This window comes from Leucoraja erinacea, chromosome 2 (assembly GCF_028641065.1).
Source record: "Leucoraja erinacea ecotype New England chromosome 2, Leri_hhj_1, whole genome shotgun sequence".
Taxonomy (NCBI): Eukaryota; Metazoa; Chordata; class Chondrichthyes; order Rajiformes; family Rajidae; genus Leucoraja; species Leucoraja erinaceus.
The window spans coordinates 51,825,612-51,843,274 of record NC_073378.1 but is presented as its reverse complement, the minus strand read 5'-3'; the positions used below and the strand labels follow the sequence as shown (position 1 = coordinate 51,843,274).

Genomic DNA, 17,663 nt, shown 5'->3' with positions numbered 1-17,663 from the left:
AAACATTTTAAGATCACTAGTCAACCAACAGCTGAAATATGAACAATTCTGGGCAGATGGATGAGACAAACTGGATTGTTCTTTCAAAAAACGTAGATATGAAACTCCAAATTTCTTTACAGGAACAAAGGTACTAAAACCCCAATATTCCCCTCCTGCCATGATGTGTGGGAAAGGACTGATCATGTAGAAGTGAGGGAGGCATTAAACATTTGATACCAAGGAACATATTACTAATGGTTTGTCTAAGTTTCCAAGGTAGAATCATTGATCACTTCACAGAGGAGTGGCCATTCTGTCCACTGTATCTATCACAGCTCTGCAGAATAATCCTGATATTATTTTCGTTCAAATATTTATTCAAATTCCTTGTAAAAATTGAGAAAGTTCGTATAGATTTATTATTACAGTGCAAGGGCGGCACGGTGGCGCAGTGGTAGAGTTGCTTCCTTACAGCGCTTTCAGAACCAGAAACCTGGGTTCAATCCCGACTACGGGTGCTGTCTGTATGGGGTTTGTACGTTCTCCCCGTGACCGCGTGGGTTTTCTCCATGATCTTTGGTTTCAATAGACAATAGACGAAAGACAATAGGTGCAGGAGTAGGCCATTCGGCCCTTTGAGCCAGCACCACCATTTAATGTGATCATGGCTGATCATCTCCAATCAGTACCCCGTTCCTGCCTTCTTCCCATATCCCCTGACTCCGCCATTTTTAAGAGCCCTATCTAGCTCTCTCTTGAAAGCATCCAGAGAACCTGCCTCCACCTCCCTCTGAGGCAGAGAATTCCACAGACGCACCACTCTCTGGGAGAAAAAGTGTTTTCTCATCTCTGTTCTAAATGGCTTACTCCTTATTCTTAAACTGTGGTCCCTGGTTCTGGACTCCCCCAACATCGGGAACTTGTTTCCTGCCTCTAGCATGTCCAAACCCTTAAACATCGTATATGTTTCAATGAGATCTCCTTTCATCCTTCAAAACTCCAGAATGTACAAGCCCAGCTGCTCCATTCTCTCAGCATCCCGGGAATTAACCTATGCTGCACTCCCTCAATAGCAAGAATGTCCTTCCTCAAATTAGCGGATCAAAATTGCACACAATACTCCAGGTGTGATCTCACTAGGGCTCTGTACAACAGCAGAAGGACCTCTTTGCTCCTATATTTGATTCCTCTTGTTATCAAGGCCAACATGTCATTCGCTTTCTTCACTGCCTGCTGTACTTGCATGCTTACTTTCATAGACTGATGTGCAAGGACCCCCAGATCCCATTGTACTTCCCCTTGTCCCAACTTGACGTCATCCACATTAAATATCATCTGCCATGCATCTTCCCACTCCCCAACCTGTCCAAGTCACTCTGCATTCTCATAGCATTCTCCTCACAGTTCACACTGCCACCCAGCTTTGTGTCATCTGCAAATTTGCTAATGTTACTTTGAATCCCTTCATCCAACTCATTGATGTATATTGTAAATAGCTGCGGTCCCAGCACTGAGCCTTGTGGTACACCACTAGTCACTGCCTGCCATTCTGAAAGAGACCGGTTAAACCCTACTATTTGTTTCCTGTCCGCCAACAACTTCTCTATCCATGTCAGCACTCTACCCCCAATACCATGTGCCTCAATTTTGCCCACTAATCTCCACTGTGGGACCTTATCAAATGCTTTCTTAAAGTCCAGGTACACTACATCCACTGGCTCTCCCTTGTCCATTTTCCTAGTTATATCCTCAAAAAATTCCATAAGATTAGTCAAGCATGATTTCCCCTTCGTAAATCCATGCTGACTAGGACCGATCCTGTTACTGCTATCCAAATGTTCGACTATCTCATGTTTTATAATTGATTCCAGCATCTTCCCCACCACCGATGTCAGGCTAACTGGTCTATAGTTCCTTGTTTTCTCTCCCCCCACCTTTCTTAAAAAGTGGGATAACATTTGCTACCGTCCAATCCACAGGAACTGATCCTGAGTCGATAGAACATTGGAAAATTATCACCAATGCATCCACAATTTCTAGAGCCACTTCCTTAAGTACCCTGAGATACAGACCATCAGGCCCTGGGGATTTATCAGCCTTCAGTCCCATCAGTCTATCCAACACCATTTCCTGCCTAATGTGGATTTCCTTCAGTTCCTCCGTCACCCCAGATCCTCTGGCCACAACTATATCAGGAAGATTGTTTGTGTCCTCCTTAGTGAAGACAGATCCAAAGTACCTGTTCGACTCATCTGCCATTTCCTTGTTCCCCATAATAAATTCACCTTTTTCGGTCTTCAAGAGTCTAACTTTGGTCTTAACTAATTTTCTCCTCTTCACATACCTAAAGAAGCTTTTACTATCCTGCTTTATAATCTTGGCTAGCTTACCTTCGTACCTCATCTTTTCTTTCCGTATTGGCTTTTTGGTTATCTTCTGTTGTTCTTTAAACATTACCTAATCCTCTTGCTTCCCGCTGATATTTGCTAAGTTATACTTCTTCGCTTTAATTTTGATACTGTCCCTGACGTCCCTTGTCAGCCATGGTCGTCCCTTTCTCCCCTTAGAATCTTTCTTCCTCCGAGGAATGAACTGATCCTGCACCTTCTGTATTATTCCTAGAAACACCTGCCATTGTTGTTCCACTGTCATCCCTGCTAGTGTATCTTTCCAGTCCACTTTGGCCAGCTCCTCCCTCATGGCCCCATAGTCCCCTTTATTCAACTGCAACACTGACACCTCCGATCTACCCTTCTCCCTCTCCAATTGTAGATTATACCTGACCATGTTATGGTCACTGCCTCCTAATGGCTCAATAACCTCGTGGTCCTTTATCAAATCCAGTTCATTACATAACACTAAATCCAGAATTGCCTTCTCCCTGGTAGGCTCCACTACAAGCTGTTCTGAGAAACCATCACAAAGGCACTCTACAAAGTCCCTTTCTTGGGGTCCAGTACCAACCTGATTTTCCCAGTCTACCTGCATACTGAAATCTCCCATAATAACCACAGCATTACTTTTGCTACATGCCAATTTTATCTCCTGATTCAACTTGCACCCTATGTCCAGGCTACTGTTTGGGGGCCTGTAGATTAGTCCCATTATGGTATTTTTACCCTTACAATTCCTTAGTTCTATCCATACTGACTCCACATCTCCTGTTTCAATGTCACCCCTTGCAAGGGACTGAATTTCATACCTCACCAACAGGGCAACCCCACCCCCTCTGCCCACCTGTCTGCCTTTTTGATAGGAAGTATACCCTTGAATATTCAGTTCCCAGCCCTGGCCCTCTTGCAGCCATGTCTCAGTAATTCCCACAACATCATACTTGCCATTTGTAAGGGTTTCCTCCCACACTCCAAAGACTTACAGGTTTGTAGTTCAATTGGCTTTCAATAAATATAAATTGTCCCCGGTGTGTGTAGGATAATGTTAATGTGCGGGGATCGCTGGTCGGCGCAGACTCAGTGGGCCGAAGGGCCTGTTTCCGCGCTATATCTCTAAGATCCAGAGAAAAAGTCCAATGTCCACAGTGAGGTTGATTGTAATCTCAGTGTGCTGTTCCTCCAATTTGCATGAGGCCTTACTGCCAATGTAGGAGGCTCAGGCCAGATAGGTCATTGTGGGAGTTTCTCTTGTTCCTAGTTCTGAACAAGAAGTCTTTGACCTGAAACATTAACATTGATCTTTCTAGGATGTTGACTGGCCTGTTGAGTGCTTCTGCTATTTTCTGTATTTATTTCAAATTTCCAGCAGTTGTATTTAATTTTCATTCACTGAACAGTAAACTGACGAGTGCTTTACCTTGAACCAGTATCAACTGAATAGGCCACATGGGGCCTTTCTCTGCTGTTACAAATTTGCTTTTATGATTTATTGAAAAATATAAGGATATTTTTAAATCCTAGACAGACAGTATATAAAGTCATATAGCATGCAAGCAGGACCTTCAGCCCGATTCATCCATTCTGGTCAACTTGTTTACCTGAGATTGTCCCACATGCCTGTGTTCAGCCTATATCTCTCTAAACTGTTCCTATTCTTGTACCTGTCTAAATATCATTTAACCATGTAATTATACCCACAACTACCTCCTCCTCTGACAGTTTGTTCCACACCACCTCTGTGTAGCAAGACTGGCCCCTGAGGTCCACTTTAATTTTTTCCCCTTTCACCTTAAATCTATGCCCTCTAGTTTTAGACTCCCCTACATGATATCAATTGCAGTCTTTTGACTCATGAACTTGTTCAATAAATAATTTAAAGACAGACAGTGTTCTGCATTTATTACATTGTCATAATTGATAAATGTTTATGCATCACCAATTAAATCAGCTGGATTTTCTTTTACAAAAATCTCTTGTGTAATAAAAATTTAACTGTCAGATATAATTAAACCTTGAGTACAATGCGCATAATGTTTTCTTTATTAAATGTCTAGTGTTGTTCCAGTACTATTTACTAAATCTCTCCAGGCACCACTGGATGTACATCTGCAAAGCTCCCATTGCGTACCACAAGAGATCAAGTGAGTGAAATTGGTAAGTCATGTTTCTATAATAAATTAAGACTGGGCATTGCAGTTTAATGCCATAATTAATTTACCCATATAAAGTTTTTACAGCTTTTCAGTAATATTTTCATTTTAACCCAGTCTGCCTCCCATTTCTTTGAACTTTTCAAAATATCATTATCGAAGAACAAATCTAATTTATAAATATATATGAGAGAATGAGTCCGATTTGAAGCAATAATTTGTTTTCTCCATGATAAATTTGGATCGAGTTCACCAAAGTGCTTTGGATCTTGTGCTTTAACCTCTTAGACCAACCAAACATATGGGACTTTGTCAAATAATTTACTAAAGTCCACATGGATAACATCTCCCACCGTGCCTCCATCGACCTCTTTGGCTACATCCTCAAAAACGGAATCAAATGTGTGAGACAAAATATACCCTGTGTAAACCTTTGGTAACTCTTGGTCTGTCATTGCCTTTCCAAGTATACATCAATCCTGTCCTTCAGATTCTTCTCCATGCGTTTCCCTGCTACTGGCGTTAAGTTTACTGGCCTGCAGTTTCCAGGCTTATCCCTACTGCCCTTCTTGATCATGAGGATTTGCCTCTGCTTGGCCCATCTCCCTCCAAACCTTTCCGGTCCATCCATGTAGCTGTCCACGTGTCTTTTAAATGGCGTAATTGTACCTGCTTCTACCACTTCCTCTGGCAGCTTGTTCCATATCCTGGCATTAGGCAGAAATTCCAACTCTGCTGAATATGCTCATTATGCAACATAGTTGTCCATGCCCATTTTACCACACTGCTGATTTTTTCAATTAAGTAATTTTTACCATGCATAAGCTGCTATATTGCACATATAACCCATGCAACTGAAGACAGGTTTCTTCAGTCAACCAGGCGGTGCTGGACTAGTATGATTAGTAGGCCACATAGAGTAGAAATAATAGATTACTCCAAAGTGTCTTGATTACATTAGTGGTTGTGGGCTTTTGTTTGGACTGAAATATATATTTTAATTTATTGAACTTTTGTTTGTTTATTGTGTTATGAGTACCGTGTTTACAGACCTGGTATTCTGCAGCAAGTAAGAATCCCATTGTTCTGTTTTGGGTACATATGAGAATTAAACACTCTTTACTCTTCCCTTCCCCAGAACCCAATGAGCCAGTTAAGCTCGTACAATAATCTGGCAGTTTTCATAGTTTTAATCATGGTAATAACCAAAGCTTTAGCTTTTCATAAAATGTTCATAAAAATTGACCAAACCCATTGTAATAACACACCTAATTGAAACAAAGTGTGAACCAAAATTCACCGTGCACCAAGATTGAACCAAATTCTTTCAAAGTTAGGGCTCTTCATTCAATTGTTTTGTGCATTAAAGCTTCTTCTTCCTACCTCTCTCTGCCAGACAGGGTTGATGGTGTTAAAGATAATGCCAGTCCTTTTCTCCTGCCCATGGTGTTGTAAAACTGGGAATATGCTGTGTTTGCCTGGTTGAATGGAAATCTTCAGGTAAGGATCAGGGTTAAAGAACATCCCCTTCTTCAGACCAATAGCTTGAAACCCTAATCAAAACAATCAAAGGTATTTTTGAATCAGAATACACAAGACTTTCAACCAAGAAATGTCAAACATTTACATTGCAATTAATTTACTTTCAGTGAATTTTCAAGTATTTTAATCTTCACATCAAACTTGGTTCACAAATTAGCATCAACACAGAACAAATTAGCATCAACACAGAAACCATGATAGCACTCTTAGTTCAGAAAGGTGGGATTTTGAACTGATTATCAATTGCAGATGTTTTATCGATTCAGCATGTTGAAATGGAGGAGTGTTTTGTAAAGTATGCAGTAAAGCCCTTTTTGTCTTTACAAACAAATATTAAAGTGAAATAAACAGGGTACAAATGTACCATTTCAATCATTGCTCATCTATATACTAAAAGTCTTATCTTGTGTGTGTGTGTGTGTGTGTGTGTGTGTGTGTGTGTGTGTGTGTGTGTGTGTGTGTGTGTGTGTGTGTGTGTGTGTGTGTGTGTGTATGTTTTGTATCTTTTGTAAACCTCAAAACGTTATGCGCTAGCAGTTAAATTTTTACATATTCGAACTCACATTTCCCCCCTCCATGTCGTACTCAGTTTCACTTATGATTTCATCCTATATTTCACGTTATTCATGAATATAGTTTAAAAAAAAGCCAAAAACCTTTTTCCAGCAGCTTCCAGTGATGATGCCACAATGCCATCTCACTGACGTCCAATCACAATGGAACATTTACAAATGCCAACGGTAACCGCAGCTTCTCACCGAGAGCCTTTGTCCAGCAGCTACCAGTGATGATGTCACATTGCCACTCACAGTGCACGAATCACAATGGGCTCTGGGGGGTATCGCCCCAGCGCAGAGGGAGAAGAGGAGGGAAGAGACTGCGGACCTAAGACTTTTGCCTCCATCACAGTGAGGAGATGCTGGGTGGACTCACTGTGGTGGATGTTAATATGTGTTTATTGTTGTTTTATTATTGTATGGCATTATATGTATGACTGCTGCAATTTCGTTCAGACTCCGGTCTGAATGACAATAAAAGGCTATCTATCTATCTATCTGAAGCTGCCGAGTGCTACAATGACATCACAATGGGACATTGCCAATGGTTACCGCAGCTTCTCACAGAGAGCCTTTTTCCAGGAGTTTCCAGTGATTATGCTATTTCACGTTATTGATGATTAAAGCTTTAAAAATGTCAACTTTAACAAGATTTTTACTGTTAAAATCCTTCCCGCCAGCTTCCAACACACTTCAATACAAAGTTGCAAGACAGGAACACTAAACTTTTCACCTCAATGGGATATTACAGCAAATGCTTCAACAGGAAGGGGAGGTCAAATTGATATTGCAATTGGAATTTCTGTGGCAGGCAGGGGAAGTACAATTTGATTTTTTTTTTTAAGTCCAGTGCTGAGAGAGGCAGGGGATTGCTGGAATCTTACAATCGGGAACAGCTTCAGTTGGGGGACCACGCCTCCCATGGGGGCTACGGGTTTGTGGTGCAATATTGCGTTGGGGAACGGGTTGCATGGAGGACCAGGCCTCCCGTGTGACAGGGACCCAATGGATCCCACTTGGTCTACTATTTGTTTAAAAGTAAAAAATATGAAGGAAAATATTCCAAAGAAATGGAAATATAATTAAATTATTTTTTTGGCATTGTAACATGCGCATTTTAGTGACAAATCTTTCTGTGCAAGGTAGACATATTTAAATGTTGGAATGTGCATTCTCAGCTGGCAAGGATAAAGCCATGTTATTCCTGAAATGGTTTTAGGAGACGACTACATCCAGCTGACATTATTTACCAAAATTGACTCTGAAAGACAATCTCCATGCATCTGCTTGACAGGAGTGCACTTTAAACATCTTTCACCATTCACAGAAAAATGTATTTCTAATATTCAGACATACATCATGAAAATCCCTCGCATTGTTTTTCCAATTCTTCAGATGTTACAGAATAGTCTACCATAGAGAGAATTCAACACAGAAGTCATTATGTTTGAATGGAAAATTAGATACATGTATGAAGCAGAGAAGAGACATCTAGATCCCGGGGATGGGGAATCAAGATCTAGAGGGCATAGGTTTAAACTAAGAGGGGAAAATTTTAATAGGAATTTGCGGGAAAACTGTTTTACACAGAGGATGGTAAGTGCATGGAACGTGATGCCAGAGGAAATGGTTGAAGCAGATATAAAAATAATATTCAAAATACATAAGGACAGGTACATGAAGAGGAAAGGGTTAGAGAGGTATGGATCAATCACAAGCAAATGAAAGTAGCTTAAAAGGGCATCTCGGCTGGCGTATACGAGTTGGGCTGAATGGCCCACTTCAATATTGTGTGAATTATGACGAGAGGAAGACAGGGAGGTGGCAGGTTAAGGGGATTAATTTAGAATTATAACCATATAACATATAACCATATAACAATTACAGCACGGAAACAGGCCATCTCGACCCTTCTAGTCCGTGCCGAACACGTATTCTCCCCTAGTCCCATACACCTGCGTTCAGACCATAACCCTCCATACCTTTCCCGTCCATATAACTATCCAATTTATTTTTAAATGATAAAAACGAACCTGCCTCCACCACCTTCACTGGAAGCTCATTCCACACAGCCACCACTCTCTGAGTAAAGAAGTTCCCCCTCATGTTACCCCTAAACTTCTGTCCCTTAATTCTCAAGTCATGTCCCCTTGTTTGAATCTTCCCTACTCTCAGTGGGAAAAGCTTATCCACGTCAACTCTGTCTATCCCTCTCATCATTTTAAAGACCTCTATCTAGTCCCCCCTTAACCTTCTGCGCTCCAAAGAATAAAGCCCTAACTTGTTCAACCTTTCTCTGTAACTTAGTTGCTGAAACCCAGGCAACATTCTAGTAAATCTCCTCTGTACTCTCTCTATTTTGTTGACATCCTAGCAAAGGGCCAGCATATGGTGTTTGAATAAACTCCTCATTTTGCTTAAGGTGGAATTTATCAGTATTACCAAGACAATTATTTATAGCTACACACTATTGCTAATTACATTATATCATAACAAAGCACCATTATATATTGTTTTAAATATGTTTAGGATGAATAACAATAATTAAGTGCGTAGCTATGCCTCTAATGTTTCCAACTTGCTTGGCTATCATGGGAACATGACACGGCTGTCAAAAAGCCCAAGGGAAATAATGCCGAAATAATGTTTTGAATGGTGATTTCAGACTGATGGAATACAGCACAGAATAGTAAACTGAACATCTCTCTTCTTTTTACTGCAGTGTGTCCCAGAAATCGAAGGAAATATAGCTTTCATTCCCATTAAATATTAAGAGCTGCAGAAATTATTGAGAGTTTCATGTTAACTGATGTAGTTATTTCACATACATTTGCATTGTTAATACTTCAACAATGCTCATTTCTTACATTAAAATATGTTGAGGAGAAATGTATCTCTAAAGGATGCCAAGGAGGAAACAGCAGACAATCCAGGTTAATACATTTTGGATTATTAATGGGCAATGTCAACAATCAATTACTATTATCAAATATTACTTGAGATTTATTGTGCCATTCTGTGCTCAACCTTGTTTATTTTACAATTAATATTTAGAAGTAACCCTGTTTTCATATTTAGTCATCTAATTGGCAATTCAGGGTAAATTTCCAAGTCTTTTGAATTTAAGCCTCATATAAATCCTGCCAATCCAATTCTGCACTTGGCTACATCTGGACCCATCGCTAGTCCGGGATGGGACCAGGTTGCAGCAGCAAGAGCAGTATTGGAGCAGGGTTTCTCCATTTAAATGGCACCTTTGTGGTGTTTGGAAGACCATTCCCACCAAAACTATGAAGAAAAATCAGTATCATGGGTTTTTCTGCAATTCAAAATAAACCTACTCATTTCAAACATGCCCAATCATATCTGGCATGTAAATATACTGACAGTACTGAATGCTGATACTTATAACCATGCTATTTACTATATCATGCTGGAAATATCTTAATGATCTCACCGGAAAAAGATTACCGTTAACATGAAGTGAACTATTCTTTTAGGATGGGCTTTCTGGCACTCATCAACTCCAGTGCTCGACTATTGTGCAATGTTTTAAACGGAAGAGATCAGCTTATTATCTCCCCTTGACAAATAGCCACAGCAGGTATATTCTTGCAAGTAGTGACACAAAATTAAAATATAAAGAATTGTAAGGTATTAGAATAGCTTTTCTGATCAACCTCACTTGAGTATGGGCAAATATAATCATTTGCTAAAAAGGAACGTATACCACTGCTTCTTTAATATATTGTACCAAGTTCCAGTACTGGATTTGATAAGCAATGTAAGACTAATCCTGAGAAAATATTGTTTCCTTTTAATATCAGTGCTGCCTCAATTACATCGCATTGACGTCCCTAACATGCAGAAATCTAATAATTTCATTCGTGCACCTGTGTAAGCTGTATTTGGGATTGGCGCGGCAACTCAACTGTGAAAGTCCCAATAGTCTTTAATTTCAACACCTCAGATTCTTTAACAACTGATCCCACCAATGTCACATGTATTATGCAATCTGCAGGAATTAGATCCTTAGTGCAAGTGCCAAATCCTTCCCACAACTGAGCAATCATTTCATCTCCACCTCAATTGACAATTGGCAGCAAAGTGAAAGAGCATCGCAGTTTTCACAAATTACAGGATTTCCTAAGGTTTATAAACTGCATGTGCATAATGTGCCCTCAGATGCTCACTGCACAGTTTCCAGCTCATTTGCAATCATCAGCAAAAGATGATGAATGCAAGGCTTCATTTCATCTCAAACTCTGTAACTTGTATTCTTTCCCACTTAACCATCAAACTAACGCATCTAATGTTTAAAATTCTCACAATTAAAAAATCTCTACATGATCAACACTTCCTCCAAATCTTTAATACAGAATTGGTAATGATTCCATTCCCAATAATTCTACCTCTAAACACCTGATATTGTATTGAATCTTCGTGTTTAAAAGCTCCTTTCACCAATGCTTTAACAGTTTTTGATCACCATTCCAGAATTACTGCAATGTTGATGTGGTCGCTCTTTAAAAGGTCATCATACCTGACAATGTAAAATTAATCAGTCTCCGATTTCCCTGTCCTTGAGCACCTTCTTCAGTAGAAATAGTTTTAAAAATCTGTTAGGAAAAAGAACAATATTCAAAATTGAGATTCTTCCTCAAAAACCCAAAGCTCAAACCACAGACAGTAAACATTGGAAAGATTGAGTTGTGCATCCTCAGTCATCAAGCATTGAAGATACATATCACAAAGTCCTGGTGGATTAATGGAAAGGATAAACAGTTGTCGAAACAATGAGAATTGCACCATGGGCTTAGCGGCTAGAGGATGGTAAAACAATTCTCATAAACTTTAAATAAACTTGCATTTATATAGGATCTTTCAAAAATATTCCATCCTTTAGTTTAGTTTAGAGATATAGCGCGACGACAGGCACTTCGGCTCACCAAGTCCGCACAGACCCCGCACATTAACACTGTCATACACATACTAGGGCCAATTTACATTTATACCAAGTCAATTAACCTACAAACCTGTACGTCTTTGGAGTGTGGGAGGCAACTGAAGATCCCGGAGAAAACCCACACAGGTCACGGGGAGAACATACAAACTCCATACAGACAGCACCTGTAGTCAGGAAGAAACCCGGGTCTCTGGCACTGTAAAAGGCCTGTCCCACGAGCATGCGACTCCATGCGGCAAGCACGACCTAAAGCCCGCAGCCGCCTCCATGCCGTACGAACAGAGGTCGAGTGAGTGACGTGAAGTTCGAGCGAAGTCCGACAGGCGTACGCCGTTGAGGCGGCTGCGGGCTGGCAGGCCGTTGCCGCGTGGAATTTTTGAACCCGGTCAGTTTTTCGGAGCCCCGCGCGATGTCGGGACCAGCTCCGCACAACTTCATACGGCTCCGGCGATCGAAGTGGGAACGGCCCCGCGAGGCCGTACGGCTCAAGCGACCACGTTAGGTCACGCTTGCCGCATGCAGGCATATGCTGGTGGGACCGGCCCTTTAGGTCGCGCTTGCCGCATGGAGTCACATGCTCGTGGGACAGGCCCTTAAGGCAGTAGCAGTAGCTCTATCGTTATGCCACCATGCCACCCACAAATTTGTCCAAAGATAGCCAATGCAACAGTTGGGAAGGAGACACTTGGAGATGTGATCCAAAATCAAGCCAAAAATGAAAGCTGCTGAAAAGGAATGATTTAGGAAGGAATTCTATACCATAAAACCCAGGTTACTGAAGACTCTGCATCTAATGTACGGTGAAGGGAGGGGGGACAGATGGGGCAGTGGGAATACAAGGATGAAGGAGACAGGTTTGGTGAGACCATTCAGAAATTTCAGGTGTGGATTAGCGGTTTTAAATTTGATGCACCAATGGATAAGGAGCACGTCTCGTAGCTCAATGAGGACAGAGATGACCTGGCCACTATGACCTGGATCTGTAGGATAAATGCAAGCTAACAGAAGAGAATGCTGCAGAATATTCTTTCCCTACAGTGCAGTTAAAGTGAAACTATCCAGGCTGATGTATTCCTGGCATCTTTAAAATTAAGCTGGATCGATATCCATTAAAAATATGGATTGAGAGTCAGCAATGTTATCATGGGAAATCTGGGATGAAAATTCCCAGTTACAAAAGGGCATCTCGCTGAATGGATGGAATACTTCAATGAGGTCTGGGATTAGCAAGGCTCATCATTGACGGTGGCTTTCCCCAGTTCTTATTTTTATGATCTTTTTATTTTATATCAGTTAATTTACAACTGCAAAAGCTTCACAAAGCAAAGCTTAATACCATAACATTACACTGACATAACTCTTTGATTCATAACAAATAATATTATTTGTCTTTCAAACTTCGTGACAATTCGAGAAAGACATATATTCAGAAAAATGGGAAAGGAAGTGTGGGACACAACATACTGTTTCAAAACATAATGAAACTCTGACTCGCACTTTGTCAGAAGGCAATGGCATTAAAATGGCATCAAGATTTTATCTATAGTTTCACATATCATTCTTAACATCGGTTAAATCTTAGTTAAAGTGTTGAGGGGTTAGATGTAGTTGGAGGTTCTGTCCAGTAAGTGTCACTGTTGAACAGCCTAAATCTTCAGTCTGTCAGCAACCAAAATGACATAAAATAAAATAAAAGTCAGATAATTGGGTACAAACACAAATGTAATTTAATTTGCTCCCTTCACCTTGCTTTCTCAACATCCTGCGGGTTTATTTTTCTATTTGGGCTTTTTGTCCAAATAAGCCATCGGACTCAGCATCACAAAAATAGACAATAGACAATAGACAATTGGTGCAGGAGCAGGCCATTTGGCCCTTCGAGCCAGCACCGCCATTCAATGTGATCATGGCTGATCATCCCCAATCAGTACCCCGTTCCTGCCTTCTCACCATATTCCCTGACTCCGCTATTTTTAAGAGCCCTATCTAGCTCTCTCTTGAAAGCATCCAGAGAACCTGCCTCCATCGCCCTCTGCGGCAGAGCATTCCACAGACTCACCACTCTCTATGAGAAAAAGTGTTTCCTCATCTCCGTTCTAAATGGCTTGCTCCTTATTCTTAAACTGTGGCCCCTGGTTCTGGACTCCCCCAACATCGGGAACATGTTTCCTGCCTCTAGCGTGTCCAAGCCCTTAACAATCTTATATGTTTCAATGAGATACCCTCTCATCCTTCAAAAGTCCAGAGTGTACAAGCCCAGCTGCTCCATTCTCTCAGCATTTGACAGTCCCGCCATCCCGAGAATTAACCTTGTAAACCTACGCGCACTCCCTCAATAGCAAGAATGTTCTTCCTCCAATTAGGGGACCAACACTGCACACAATATTCCAGGTGTGGTCTCACTAGGGCTCTGTACAACTGCAGAAGGACCTCTTTGCTCCTATATTCGATTCCTCTTGTTATAAAGGCCAAAATGCCATTCGTTTTCTTCACTGCCTGCTGTACCTGCATGCTTACTTTCATAGACTGATATACAAGAACCCCCAGATCCCGTTGTACTTCCCCTTTTCCCAACGACACCATTTAGATAGTAATCTGCCTTCCTGTTTTTGCTACCAAAATGCATAACCTCACATTTATCCGCATTAAACTTCATCTGCCATGCATCTGCACCCTCCCCCAACCTGTCCAAGTCACCCTGCATTCTCATAGTATCCTCCTCACAGTTCACACTGCCACCCAGCTTGGTGTCATCTGCAAATTTGCTAATGTTACTTTGAATCTCTTCATCCAAATCATTGATGTATATTGTAAATAGCTGCGGTCCCAGCACTGAGCCTTGCGGTACCCCACTCGTCACTGCCTGCCATTCTGAAAGGGACCCGTTAATCCCTACTCTTTGTTACCTGTCTGCCAACCACTTCTCTATCCACGTCAGCACTCTACCCCCAATACCATGTGCCTCAATTTTGCCCACTAATCTCCACTGTGGGACCTTATCAAATACTTTCTGAAAGACCAGGTACACCCCATCAACTGGCTCTCCCTTGTCAATTTTCCTAGTTACATCTTCAAAAAATTCCAGTAGATTAATTAAGTATGATTTCCCCCTCGTAAATCCATGCTGACTCGGACCGATCCTGTTACTGCTATCCAAATGTTCGGCTATCTCATCTTTTATAATTGATTCCAGCATCTTCCCCACCACCTATGTCAGGCTAACTGGTCTATAATTTCCTTGTTTTCTCTCTCCCGCCTTTCTTAAAAAGTGGGATAACATTAGCTACCCTGCAATCCACAAGAACTGATCCTGGGTCTATAGAACATTGGAAAATTATCACCAATGCATCCACAATTTCTAGAGCCACTTCCTTAAGTACCCTGGGATGCAGGCCATCAGGCATCCAGGGAATTTATCAGCCTTCAGTCCCATCAGTCTATCCAACACCATTTCCTGCATAATGTGGATTTCCTTCAGTTCCTCCGTCACCCCAGATCCTCTGGCCACTACTATATCAGGAAGATTGTTTGTGTCCTCCTTAGTGAAGACGGATCCAAAGTACCTGTTCAACTCATCTGCCATTTCCTTGTTCCCCATAATAAATTCACCTTTTTCGGTCTTCAAGGGTCCAACTTTGGTCTTGACTAATTTTTTCCTCTTCACATACCTAAAGAAGCTTTTACTATCCTGCTTTATATTTTTGGCTAGCTTACCTTTGTACCTCATGTTTTCTCCCAGTATTGTCTTTTTGGTTATCTTCTGTTGTTCTTTAAACATTACCCAATCCTCTTGCTTCCCGCTCATCTTTGCTACGTTATACTTCTTCGCTTTAATTTTTATACTGTCCCTGATGTCCCTTGTCAGCCATGGTCATCCCTTTCTCCCCTTGGAATCTGTCTTCCTCCTAGGAATGAACTGATCCTGCACCTTCTGTATTATTCCTAGAAACACCTGCCATTTTTGTTCCACTGTCATCCCTGCTAATGTATCTTTCCAGTCAACTTTGGCCAGCTCCTCCCTCATGGCCCCATAGTCCCCTTTATTCAACTGCTACACTGACACCTCCGATCTACTCTTCTCCCTCTCCAATTATAGATTAAAGCTGACCATGTTATTGTCACTACCTCCTAATGGCTCATTAACCGCGAGGTCCTTTATCAAATCCGGTTCATTACATAACACTAAATCCAGAATTGCCTTCTCCCTGGTAGGCTCCAATACAAGCTGTTCAAATAATCCATCACAAAGGCACTCTACAAAATCAATTTCTTGGGATCCAGTACCAACCTGATTTTCCCAGTCTACCTGCATGTTGAAATCTCCCATAACAACCACAGCATTACTTTTGCTACATGCCAATTTTAACTCATGATTCAACTTGCGCCCTGATGTCCAGGCTACTGTTTGGGGGCCTGTAGATTAGTCCCATTATCATCTTTTTATACTTACAATTCCTTAGTTCTATCCATACTGACTCCACATCTCCTGTTTCAATGTCACCCCTTGCAAGGGACTGAATTTCATTCCTCACCAACAGGGCAACCCCACCCCCTCTGCCCACCTGTCTGTCTTTTCGATAGGAGGTATACCCTTGAATATTCGGTTCCCAGCCCTGGCCCTCTTGCAGCCATGTCTCAGTAATTCCCACAACATCATACTTGCCAGTTTCTAACTGGGCCTCAAGCTCGTCCACTTTATTCCTTATACTTTGCGCATTCATATCCAGCACTTTGACTTCCGTATTCACTTCCCCCCTTGCACCGCTCGCAATTGGCCCTGACCTTACACTGTTGTCCATTTTCAAGCTTTCCTTCCCATTAATTCGAGAATCTTTTGTAATTTTTCCTGTAGCCACTTCCCCTTCAACTCCATCTTTATACTCCCAATTTGTCAATCCCTCCCCCCCACTATTTAGTTTAAACCCACATGTGTAGCCCTAGCAAACCTGCCTGCCAGAATGTCGGTCTCCCTCCAGTTAAGGTGTAACCCATCCCTTTGGTACAGGTCACCCCTACCTCAGAAGAGACCCCAGTGGTCTATAAATCCAAATCCTTGCTCCCTGCTCCAGCCCCTCAGCCACACATTCAGATCCCCTATCCCCTTGTTCCTGTCCTCACTAGCACGAGGTACTGGAAGCAATCCAGAGATAACCACCCTAGAAGTCCGGCATTTCGGTCTTCTTCCCAACTCTCTGAAGTCATGTTGGAGAACCTCCTTCCTCTTCTTCCCGATGTTGTTTGTGCCCACGTGTACAACTACTGCCGGCTGTTCACCTTCTCTCTCTCGAGGATGTTCTGAATTCGGCTCGTGATATCCTGAATCCTGGCACCAGGGAGGCAACAGACCATCCTCGCATCTCGTCTGCCGCCACAGAATCTCCTGTCCACTCCTCGGACAATGGAGTCACCCACCACTAGGTCTCTGCCTGACGTCAGTCTCGCCGGTTGAGCCCCATCTCTAGGATTGGAGCCACCGACATGTCCGCCGCTCGGACTGGAAACATTGTCCCCTGGACAGTTCCCAAGAGGGCGTACCTGTTTTCATTAGGCACAGCCACCTGGGTCTTCTGCACTCCACGATTTCCACCCTTTCTCTCCATCACACACCTTGGTTTTTCCCCTAACCACGGCGTGACTAACTCACTGTAGGTCCTGTCCAGGAAACCCTTGTTTTCCCGGATGGCCCTGAGGTCATCCAGCTGCTTCTCCAGTGCCCCAACACGTTCCTTTAGGAGCTGAAGCTGGACACACTTGCCACAGTTGTAGCAGCCAGAGGCTCCATCTGTGTCCCTGGGCTTCCACATTCATTGGGAAAAATATTGGGAATATTCCGTAAATCCGGCAGTTTTGTGACGGAGAAGTTGAATTACTGAATCAGTCGATGTCTTCAGAATGGATGAATGGTCACTGACCTGAAACCCTCCCAGCAATCAATTTTAACTCCAAGAAGGTTGCATAGTTTATAAAAACGCTGTACTAAATAATGGAATTGTAAAGCTTTAGTCAATAAACAATGAGTGTAGTTCGAAGACAGCACAGTAAGGCAGCATTTGAGTTCTGTCTGTGTGGAGTT

General features: G+C 42.0%; 1 protein-coding gene across 2 annotated transcripts in view; it reads right to left on the bottom strand.

Moving 5' to 3' along the window:
* The window catches only part of hecw1b (HECT, C2 and WW domain containing E3 ubiquitin protein ligase 1b), a 451,931-nt gene that overhangs the window by 195,480 nt on the left and 238,788 nt on the right, over window positions 1-17,663 (bottom strand). For both annotated transcript variants that reach the window (XM_055656760.1, XM_055656770.1), the window contains 2 exons: window positions 11,168-11,243; window positions 5,909-6,078 (listed from right to left, as the gene is read on the bottom strand). In XM_055656760.1, the coding sequence (XP_055512735.1) occupies window positions 5,909-6,078; window positions 11,168-11,243 (246 nt within the window). The remainder of the gene's footprint in view (window positions 1-5,908; window positions 6,079-11,167; window positions 11,244-17,663) is intronic.